This window comes from Anolis carolinensis, chromosome 1 (assembly GCF_035594765.1).
Source record: "Anolis carolinensis isolate JA03-04 chromosome 1, rAnoCar3.1.pri, whole genome shotgun sequence".
Lineage (NCBI taxonomy): Eukaryota > Metazoa > Chordata > Lepidosauria > Squamata > Dactyloidae > Anolis > Anolis carolinensis.
The window spans coordinates 100,330,625-100,342,671 of record NC_085841.1 but is presented as its reverse complement, the minus strand read 5'-3'; the positions used below and the strand labels follow the sequence as shown (position 1 = coordinate 100,342,671).

Here is a 12,047-nt window from a genome sequence, read left to right as displayed (position 1 = left end):
ACTGATTGGACTGCATGTAACATTTACGTATTACATTTCTGCATGTTGTGACTTATTTTTGCACAATAGCATAATAAAATACACTATCCTTTTTTCTATTAGCACATGAGAGTAGCAGTTGAGAATACAGAATGCATTGTAGCCATCATCTCTTTTGAATTCACAAATCATAATACAGATTTTATGGAGAGCTGCTTAGTACACTTTGCTTAGATGTAGGTGAGGGAAAAGATGAATAATAATTCAGTGATATAAAAGCTGTCAAATAAACAAATTCTCAAAATAATTTAATCTTGAAACAGAGCGTTCTTTGAGGAAAACGTCTTGGGAACACAGCAAATATGGAAATGTAATTGTTTCAATTCAGACAATTGTCAAAACTGTAAAATTGTGGCTGTCCAAAATTGGAAGTTATTTTGTGGCCTTGAGGCAGTTTTTGTTGTTACAGTTGGTCCTCTGTAGCTGCAGGTTCTTAATGCACAGACTCCATAATCCACAGCTTGAAAATATTCTCCCTCCCCACCTTTCCAAATGCAAATGTTGATTTTGGTATTTTATTTATTTACTAAGGCATTGTATATAGTGAGACTTGAACATTCATAGATGTTGGTATCAAGGGGATGTGGGCATCCTGGAACCACAGCCAAAGGATCCCAAGGACCAATTCTATAACCCATCAGTAATAGTCATCTGTATTTATAGTAAACCTAATCCAAAGCAAAATAATATTAATTATAAATCATATGCAAATATTCTGATACCTATATTAATACTGCTGTTGACATTTCAGCTTGTGTTAAAATGAAAGCCAATACACCTAGTTGATAGCTTTTAAGGCCTAGAAGGAGTAAACAACATTTTATTACTGATAACTTTTATTATCAATGCAGTCCTATGCATGTCTACGCAGAAATTAGCTTCATTGGATTCACTTGCTATTAGCTTCAGTGTGGCTTACTGCCACCAGATGTAAAGGACTAAGGTATAGCAGTTACAGTGCAATGCTGCTTTTCTGTGAACCCATATAGAGTACTGAAAACTCCAGTCTTTTATTGAGTAAGGATACTGTCTCTGACTGTGTCATATCAATGACAGTAGTTAATTCTCGAGGAGCATATATCCTTTCATCTGGTCAGTTCCTTGGCAGTCTGTTGCTATGTCCCCTTCCCACTTGAATTCTTAAGAACCTTTGTATCTCTTCTGAGGTATGCAGCTTTAATCAAGTATATTAGACAAGTGGTGACATAGAGACTTTTCACAATCTAAAACTATGCTACAGCATCATGTCAGTACTTAAATCATGGGGGTTTGGGGGCAATTATAGAGCTGAATCCAGTGCAAATTAAATATGCCTACAGGCAGATAATTTCTGCTTGTTTTCCTCTCTCTTCTGTAACTTCCAACTTGCTCACAAAATCTTTTCTGACTGGTTGAAGAAACCCAGGACAGCATTAGACATGGTGGCCAAGGTTACAGGGTATATAGGAAATAACAAGGATTAGCCAAAATTGCCACTGCTTCCTACAGTTAGAAGCATCTACTGAATTCTCATTTCATGCATGTAATGACAACCCCATTATATGTTTAAGACGTAGGGCACACTCTATATGTATAAATGTGCATGCAGACTTACAACTCCTTTGCTTTTCACTCTTAATCTTAGTTTAATATTATTTCTGCACTGATACAGACTCACTCACCTTGGTTACATTTAAACAGATTTTAAACACCACACATTCAATCCCAGATCTAAAGATTCTGAAAGGTTGGTTTTGATTGTGGTGCAGACATAATGTGACATAGGCACTTCTAAGGATCATGACCAATCTTTTTAACAGTGTTTAACAATATGCAAAGTTTTATCTGCCCCAAGTTGTTGTTTTTTTTTCCTTTTCTGATCAACCTTTCATGATGCTGCTACTTCTGAACAAATTCATATAGAATACTGTTTATACCTATCAGCCATCTACAGTTTGTATGTTAATGCAGTGATTCTCAAACTTTGATCCTCCAGATATATTGGACATCAGCTGTCAGAAGCTCCAGCCAGTTTGGTCATTGGTCAGTCATTCTGGGAATTTAACTCCAAACTATCTAGAGGATCAAAGATTGAGAACCACTGTATTAAGCTCTGAGAGTAAAACAAATTTCCCCATAAAAAGAATTCAATTTTCATTTCAGTTTGTTCAACAGATAGCTATCTAGAGGTGTGTTTTGTGTGTTCCTGTGCATACGCAAACATTCAGAACCCATGCAAAATTTCCTCTTTTCATGCCTGTGCTAAAATATGCTTGCATGTAATCTTAATACACAAGAAGGTAAAGAGAGCTGCAGCTGGAAAACAGTGAACTTCCAGATGATGTTAGAATATTCTAACATCATCTGGAAGTTCACTGTTTTCCATCATACCAGGGCATTGTTCTTATTGGCAGGGCTGATGGGGATTGGAGTCTATATGTTGCCATTGCAGTTGAAGCAGGAGTAGAAATCACGCAGCTCTCTTGATGTTATTGGACTATAACCCCTAGCATTCCTCACTATTGTGGGATGTTAACTGGGCTTCTGAGGTTTGCAGCATCATGCAGTCCTCCAGATTTTACTGGATTGCAATCCTCAGCATTTCCCATTGTTGACTGGGCTTAGAAAACTGAATGATTCCCACACCCAGTTTAGAGTCTTAGATTACTATGTCACATTCCAGAAGCAGGTGGTTTCTTGGCTTTTAAACATACTGAAGACATTGAGACAGTCTTCAGTATAAAGATAGGGCAGGGAAAATGTCATAATTAATTTTATCTGTGTAAGTGAAATATATGTAAATTGTTTTTTTTCCTGACAGTCCATTCAGTAGCCTTACAGTTATTATATTTTTTAAATGCAGTTTGGGCCAGTGAATCCATTTAGGACTCAGCAGATGGCTGCCCCTAGGAATATGCTTTCTGGATACACAGAACCAGCACACATCAATGATTTCATGTTTGAACAACAGAGAAGGACATTTGCAACTTATGGTAAGATATACATTTCTTCCCATCTAATCCTTCAAGAATGTGTGGGATTTGCTTGTTGTTGATCAAAATCTTATAAAACCTTTAAATGTGACTCCTTATTTGGAAGAGTAGAAATGGAGTATAGTATCTGCATGCTGTTCTGTTCAAGGCCATTGGTCTTTATGCATGGATTAGTACACAATCAATTGCAGGTTGGAGCCTTAATTTTTCAATTATAACACCTAGAGATAGCACAGGCCAGATAATCTCTGCTATTAAAATAATCAAGGAAAGCAAAATATACAGCTTTACATTTCCATGTTCTCAGATACATTTCATATTTTGGTCATTTTTTACTTGATAATGCTTTCAAAATGTATTTTTATTATCTGGAGGTATGCGATTGATTTAAATCACCAAGAAAATACTATTTCCATATATCATTTGAACAGTGGGCCAAATCTAAACAATGTTAAATCAAATATGCCGATCAGTTTTCAACATCTAAGTGAGCATGGTTTGTATATTTGTAAGATGTTTCTTTTTATTAGTTTAATAATACATTCTGTTGCACATTCTTACCTGTGCTAAACTGAGAATGCTGTTTCACTATATTAGGAATGAAAAGTAAATCATATACACAAGAGCACTTAAAGCTAAATCTGAGGGTTGGTCTCAGTTTGTAAACCAAAGTTGATATAAACTTGTACATTGTTAGTTTCAGTTTGTACATCTGTTTTGCGTTGGCATTGGCCACCACCCTCCTCCTGCCACAGAACCCAAGAATGACAAACACTCAGTGTTGGGATAACAGCAGGCCACATCTTATTTATTGATTACAAATGTGAAACAGGGTTGGCCGCCATGTATTGGTCCTGGATGAGGAATCGGACAGTTCGATTCTGACCGATACCACTTTACCACACCAGGGGGTGGAGCTGTTTTCCAATTGGCACAATACCGGGACACCATCACTGCTGCACCTCTGCTAAGCCACCAGAAGCCCCCCCCCAAATAATAATAATAATAATAATAATAATAATAATAATAATAATAATAATAATAATGGGGTAGTTATGCAAGCCGGATCCAGGGCTCATGCTAAATGCCTAAAAGTTGTGACAATGAACAAAAACTCTAACATTACCACAAAACAAAGTTAATAGATCTAAGGGGGGGGGGGGGAGGCAGGATGGAACAGCCATAGAGCACTGGCTGGAGAGCGACCCCACCCAGCCTTAAGTAGGCTGCCGTTGGACAAGCATGGCGGATGGCCTGGCCAATCAGAGGACGCGGCGGCCCCACCAGTGATTGGCAGCCGCAGTGCACAATGCTTGCCTGGCACAGGTGACTCCTGGGAAGAAGGAACTCCCCAGGTGTAATGGCAGGTGGGAGGACATCTGCGGCCACAATTTCCCTCTACTGTAAGTCGGGTAGGGCATGAAATTGGAAATTTGGCAGGTTAATTTTCACATGTGTTTTATTACGTCAATGGATTTTCTGTAGCATTGCTGAACAGTGGTTGGCTTTTAAACATACATACATATCTATGTAGCTCCAACTTCCCCTTTTCTGATTATTGAAGTCCTTTATCAGGGTATTAGCCCTCCCAGAAAGACAGAGAAATGACCACAAAACAGGCTAGACCACTTAAGCCATCACACCATTCTCTTGGCTTGCTCAAATTTTAACTGTTTTTTTGCTTTCGATTTTTTTCATTTCTTTAAATCTCAGCTTCTCTTCTAAGGCAAGGTTGTTCAGCCATCTCTGCCAACACCACAATGTCATACTATCTGAACAAGCAGTGCACCCTGCCACATTTCATGCTCCGTCTTTGGGACTGCTGCATCTGCCAGAAAACAAGAACATCTTAGTAGATGCTCTCTTGCCATGAGTTGTAGTAGACTTAACTGCAGTTGTAGACTGCTGTTCTAGTCTGGCAGGCATCAGAGGATTTTTCTGAATGTTCAAAGGATGAGGGGGATGACAGGTTCCAAAATGAGGTGTCTGTGGGTGTTTGGAGGGAATTGCAGGCAGATGAGGCTGATGTTTTGGATTCTTCAGCTCATTCCCAGGCAACATGGGAAAATGAAAGTACCAGTTCCCTTGTGAAAAGACCTTGAGAAGATGAGGAGTTTTCAAGGGATAATAGATTAGATCTGTGAATGCGCAGCATGAAAAGCCAGCAAACTAGATATTCTCAGAGGATTTGATATAAGATCTTGAAGTCCAGATGTGTTAGGCATGATATCATGGGTATCTTGGAGGGCTTAAATTAAGTGGTTTGGTTTTAGGCCTTTTAGAGGAGACAACGTTGCTAATGGAAATCAGTCTCCTGTTTAAGATTCCAAGTTCTTGGTGCATGTATTGTCAAAGTTCCTGTTTCATGTTGCTGTTTATGCATATGTATATTTGTATAATTTACCTTGGAGAAGTTCCTGTCTTTATGTTCATGGATATACCTAATATTATGCTTTTGGATCTTGTGTTATAACCTGGCATTTTTAGATTATTGCTACTGAACTCTGGCTTCTTTTGAGAATTGCATTTTATATTACTACTGATTCTTTTGTACTTTGCCTTTTCCCTTTTTTATATTTTTTCTTTAATAAACATTTTTATTGGAGTGCTGGACTCTAGTGTGGTGTTGAGTGAAAGGGTGTTCCAGTGCTGGAGTGCAACAGCCACATCCAGACACACTTCCAGAGCTCCTTGAGCACTGTGGAAGTGGACCTCTTTGCCTTGGCCCAGAACTGGTTGCTACTTTTGTGCTTCTTTTCTGTTCTCTTTGTGAAGTATTAGAAGAGAAAGCGAAGTAGTAATGTTACTATTCAGGTGGTAGCATTAAGAGTGCTTCTTGTATTGTATTGTGAATTCATTCCTAACATGCTTAAAATACTTTTAAACAAAAAAGTGGCAATTTTAGTATTTGTCGATATATTATCTCTGAAATTTATACTGAAGGTGAGAGAAGTGCATCTTAACTTTTGGAAAACAAAATGACGAATCTAGAAAGATTCTTTATGTGAATTCTGTGAGCCTTGTGTTGTTGCTTTAGCCATTATAGGCAATTCATGGCAACTAGGCAAGCTTAAAGTAAACAAAATGAAGACATTGTGTCTTAGTCTCTAGGGAAAAAGGCCCAAGCTCTGCAGAATTTATGGTTTGCTTGCAGAAAGTCCTAGATTAAATTGTCAGCATTTGCAAGTAGGGCAGAGTAGGCTCCATATCTCAAACACTATGGAACTACTGCTCCTTAAAGGTGGTGGTTTGTGGACCAGGATCAGTCCTTGCGCCATCAACTGCTGGTCCCTCGAGAGCTTCCAGGAAAGAAAGACACAGGTGTAACCAATGCGCATGAATGTGTGGACAGTCCTTGGCCGATTGGGTGAAAAAATACTAGCCCCTTGCAATCTAATGTCCAGGACTATTTTGAAAAAATATAGTTTGTTTTTAAAATAAATAAATAAATAAATAGAAACATAGGGATTTGCCTGTCTTTCATTAGATCAGTGATTTCCAAATATTTCTGCTGGTGACACACTTTTTAAATATGCATCATTTCACAACACAGTAATTCGGTTTCATTAGTAAACGGGAGATTAAACCAATCACGTCTAAGAAATGCAGACACATACATACATTGTAATAACAAAATGTATAGGGACCCAACATATCTCCTGAAAGCCTTTAATTATATATTTGAAAATATATGATTTGCAAGATAATTACATTTCCAAGATTTTTGTCATTTCTCATTATGTTTGCATGACTCACCTGCACACTGCAATCGACACACTCATGTGTCGTGACACAAAGTTTGAAAAGCTCTGCACTAGACTGTTCTAAATCAGTTCTTAAAAGAAAGCAATTTATTGAATTAACAACATTTCTTTTAAAAAGAAAAAGTCTTGCATATTGCCTTGGAAATTAAATAAATCTGTGATGGGTAATTAGAGTTATTTCCCTCTAATTTGTGGTGGGATGTGCCAAGAATTCCTCCCTGCATGCACACAGAATAGAAACTTTCCAAGTTCTAGGTTGCGAAGAGGACATGTTGTTTTCTGCCTCCAAGAATGCAAGCTTCTCTGCACAGGAATGTGCTTCATACTTAAAATGTTGCTAGGGAAAAAACAAAGGCAGCATTGTTCATTTACATGAGAATAATGAAATAAATTAAGACATTGGCTGCAAAAGACAACAGAAACTAATAAATTCCATTCATCCAATTGTAGGCTGTCTTCCAGACTCATCTTTGTGGACACTAGTTATGTGGTTATAGCTCATTATAATCCTGATAAAACATCAGGGAGCAGACTTGGAGAAATTAAAGATAACAGTGGACAGTATCCCATTTCCACTAATGTGATGTGGGGATCCTTGCTACAGTCCCCCCACCCCACCCTAGCAGCTCCCATTTGCTTTCAGATTGCCAAAGCTTAGAAACCTTCTGAGGCAATGGCAAATGTGATGGGGAAGTATGGCAGCTATAGGCAGAACAATGAATATCCCCCAAAATCCTTCATTTTCTACAGTAGAGTCTCACTTATCCAACATAAACGGGCCGGCAGAACATTGGATAAGCGAATATGTTGGATATTAAGGAGAGATTAAGGAGAAGCCTATTAAACATCAAATTAGGTTATGATTTTACAAATTAAGCACCAAAAACATGTTATACAACAAATTTGACAGAAAAAGTAGTTCAATGTGCAGTAATGTGTCATAGTAATTACTGTATTTACGAATTTAGCACCAAAATATCACGATGTATTGAAAACATTGACTACAAAAATGCGTTGGATAATCCAGAATGTTGGATAAGTGAGACTCTACTGTACTTGCTTTTGTTGCTTACACCCTGTTTCAACCTAGAAAAAGTGTGATGAGATACCTTGATGTTTTTGTTCACTCAGTCCTCATTCTGATAGCTGAAAAGTGTCTGTGACCTATTGTTACAATTGCAGTGCCAAAACTGCAAAAACCCTTTCTGTTAAAGGAGTCATTCAATTGGCAGTCTCTCTGCTGGCAAGCAATATAGAGGTGCCTTGAAGTCAGAGTGGCTGCGGGAGAAAGTTGATGCTCAAGAATCAGAGGGAGAGCATTGTTCTCATTCTGTAGCCCGGCCAATTATAAAACATTTCTCTACTACCTGTAAGCAAGACTCTGCCCGCTGAACGACTGAAGCCAATTTCATGCTGCCAGTATATTGTTCCAAACTGCATTTGACCTTTGCTTAAATAGACCTTCTCTGTGGTTCTCTTTGGAAAGGAACCATTTAGCTGTCATTGTCAGGCTTCAGGCTGGCTAGAGCAACTGCAGATGCTTCTACATAGCAGTGGGGTCTTTTTATATGTATTATCTATCATTGAACATTATTATTATTATTAGCAGCCACATGCCTGTGTGGATCACATCTACATTTACTGTATTTTATATCAAATCAGGATAGAGAGCAATAAACCTCCTTACGGTGTCTTTAATCAGTTTAACTCTAGAGAGCTTGTCCTTTGCTTGCAACCTCCCAAAGGCAATTTTATGCTTGTGTTTTCGGTACAGCAAAGTCAGTTCCTTAGCTGTATGAACACATGAAAAGACTAAATTCAGTGTTAATCTTTAATTTTATTCAAGTACACATCTCATTGATTGAGATTCATGAACTGGGCTATTTTGTATTTTTATGCGTACCTGATTGTCACTGAGAATTAAGTTTAGGGCCAGACACATAAAAAGAGGTCTGTGGTAAAGTGACTGTTTCTCCTCTCACAGCTGCGTTTGGAAGTCCCTTTTCAGGAAGAAATATAAGAATCTCTTTCACATTCTGAGCATAAAGTGAGAGTTGTTCAGAGCCCTTTTTATAAGGAAAAGATGCTGAACCAAATGCAGTTTGGCTATAGAAAACACGGCTCCCGCTGAAGATTAACTCTCACCCAGTGGCTCCATTCATGATCATTTGGTCTGAGGGAAACAACTGCTAAACAAATACAGTCCCGGAGATGGTATCAATACACTGGGAGGACAAATAAGCTGTTGTATTGATTCTGACATACATCTAAATTAGCATTTCTGCTTCGTTCACAGGAGTCCACTGTAAAAGTTATGCCATATAAAGACAAGTAAACTAGTTTTTAAAAAAAAAAAAAAATATTCCATATAAACATGTTGAAGTATTATTAGTATGGGAAAGCTCAGATGATTTTGTGACAAGTGTAAAGACAAAGTTCACAGATTAGAAAAAGTCTAGGGGAGAAAGGTCAGATGGGTGAGGTGCTACTTTAATTGAGTAAAGAGCTTACACCCCAGAACTGTTTCCCCTCCAGATGTTGGGGAACTGCCTTTTCCAGCATCCCTTGCTGCTAAGCAGTGTGCCTGGGGCTGATGGTAATTATAACCCAGTAGCATCTTGAATGGCCCTGGGTTTCTCAGTTCTATATTAAACAGTAGAGGTCTATTAAATTGGTAACTCTGGTGGGATTAATTTTAATGATTAGTTTGCTGCTCTGCCCTTAGCTCAGAAATGTTGTTTACTTTGAACCCCAAGATTGTAAAATGAGGCTGATTGTAAAAAATCGGGCAACTTAATTTTTTTGTTAAGTACAGTATAGCAAATTGAAGAACAGGCTGCTACTTTCAGCTTTAAAAACCAGGTGGGGAATGTTGTTAAACCAGTTCATGCCTGGTGAAAACAAAGTGAGATCTCCCACTTGTTCAGAAAGGAGATATTTCACAAATGTAGTGCTAGGTAGTTTTTATAACTGTCACATATAGCTTGACCCATCAAAATGAAAGTGTTATTGATATGAAATGGCCTGATTATTTCATTAAGATGGCAGTGTATAGTAAATTATGAAGATATTCTCATGCACCCAGGAGAGTACAAACTTTTTTCTCTCTTTCCTAGGTCAACAGTGTCAGTAACTAGTGCATGTTCCATGTAGATTGCTTAATTGCCTCTCAGGATAATAAAAATAGTTATGCTCCTCTTTTTTTGAGAATGAAAAACCTCCAATAGAAAATGTATGTATAGAATGAATTGAAACATTTCTGAAACAGTGCATCTGTTGTCTTAAACAGTATATATTCCAAACACATGCAAACACTGGTCTTCCTCAGAGTTCTGGTGTCAGTGGCTATTACTTTTATAAATGTGCTTAAAGTGCCTGTTAGCAAATTAAAATTCATAACTAGTGTTGCATATTATATCAAGAGCAACTGATTAGCCAAGTTCTTAATCACTTGGAAACACTGACATAGTAGGCACCCTGGAAATTATCTTCATGAATTACTCAAAAGAACAAATACAGTAGAGTCTCACTTATCCAAGCTAAACGGGCCGGCAGAATCTTGGATAATAAGGAGGGATTAAGGAAAAGCCTATTAAATATCAAATTAGATTATGATTTTACAAATTAAGCACCAAAACAAAAAATTAAGCACCAAATGTTACACAACAAATTTGACAGAAAAAGTAGTTCAATACGCAGTAATGTTATGTTGGAATTACTGGATTTACAAATTTAGCACCAAAATATCATGATATATTGAAAACATTGACTGCAAAAATGCCTTGGATAATCCAGAACCTTGGATAAGCGAGTCTTGGATAAGTAAGACTCTACTGTACTGCATTTTCCTGAATATGCAGACACATGCTAACTGTATATAACTTAGCCATCTTCATGAAGCATGATTTCTTGTCTCTAAACTCAGGCTGGTTAAAAGAAAGGTTTTGGGGTGCATGGATCAGACTAAAGGTAGCATCTCTCAACACATACATGGTACCGGTATTTCTTTGGTCCTGTTCTCCATGACCAAATAAAGTGAAATGTAGGTTAGACAGTACTGCTGTTTGGTGAATTTGTAATTGATTGGTCAATTAAAACCAGAAGGTGGTCACACCAGTGAGCTGCCTAATTGAATGGAAAGTTAACAAAATGAATTTCAACCAGGATAGATAAGGGGTACATCTAAGCAGGAAAAATAAAATGCATAAATATTGGATGGCTGACATCTGGCTTGAAAATAATGTGAGTGAAAAGGTTCTAGGAGTCTTTATAGACAAGAGGCTATACACGAATTGGTAGTGTAAGATGAGGTGAGGTGAGGTAGGCTATTTCAACAGAAGTACAGTTATACCTCAGTTAACAAAGTATATATCGGGACTTTACCTCATCGACAGAAACTTTGGTACCAGAGGTAGAGAGAGCATGAAAATAGGGGCAGGTTCCTACACCAAAAATAAGAAGAGCAGTTCAACATTTTTCAGCAAACATTTGAACCAAAACTAAGAATATGCCCAAGTGAAATAAAAGAAGGTCAGGCAAGCCTTGTGTAAATAAATTAAAACATTTTGAATCTTCTGTCAGCTACTTGAAAGCTTCTTCCGGAATGCATTTAGGGACAGTTGTGTCACTAGTTTTTGTGTCCTTTAGTGCATTAATTTATGGTGGCATAGGGCAAAAATATTTTTCTGCTGAAACAGTACATGTGAAGAAGGAGCACCCCAATATGTATCCAACCACTACACACACCCTTCCCTCCCTTCCTTGTTCCTATTAAGGAGAGCATATAGGCAGCGGGGGCTTCTCAAATGCCCTGCAATGGGACAGAGCAGGGATAGGCAGTGGGCATGTGTTAAAACAGGCACAGGCATGAGCGAACTCTAGGCGTTTTGGACTTCAACTCCCATAATTCCTAAGTCTGTTAGTCCAAAACACCTGGGGGGCTGAAGTTTGCCTATACCTGTGTTAAAATCTCTATAGAAGTATCCCAGAGAGTCCAGAATGTTTGGGGGAAATATGCAGAACAAGTAGCCACATATCTTTTTCACCAGTCACCTAAAAGAAATAAATGTACAGAATAGTGTACTGTAGACTATTCCAAGAAAAGATCTGAAGTATCTGTAGAAATTATTTAGGTTCCTTTTTTAAAATATTGCTGCTTTCCACCCACTATTGTTTGTGGCAGGCAATAGTCTTAACTGCAAATTAAAGTGTATGGCATTGGGTAAGTCTCCTGAATTATGTAAAAAGCATTTCATTTTACTAAGATTCGGGA

General features: G+C 37.9%; 2 protein-coding genes across 2 annotated transcripts in view; one reads left to right on the top strand and one right to left on the bottom strand.

Moving 5' to 3' along the window:
- The window catches only part of cdc40 (cell division cycle 40), a 62,227-nt gene that overhangs the window by 29,405 nt on the left and 20,775 nt on the right, over positions 1–12,047 (top strand). Inside the window, exon 3 of the mRNA XM_062980016.1 lies at positions 2,882–3,011. Within this exon, the coding sequence (XP_062836086.1) occupies positions 2,882–3,011 (130 nt within the window). The remainder of the gene's footprint in view (positions 1–2,881; positions 3,012–12,047) is intronic.
- The window catches only part of mettl24 (methyltransferase like 24), a 161,522-nt gene continuing 153,267 nt past the window's right edge, over positions 3,793–12,047 (bottom strand). The window contains exon 5 of the mRNA XM_062980040.1: positions 3,793–7,112. Coding sequence (XP_062836110.1) covers positions 6,960–7,112 — 153 coding nt within the window. The 3' untranslated portion in view covers positions 3,793–6,959. The remainder of the gene's footprint in view (positions 7,113–12,047) is intronic.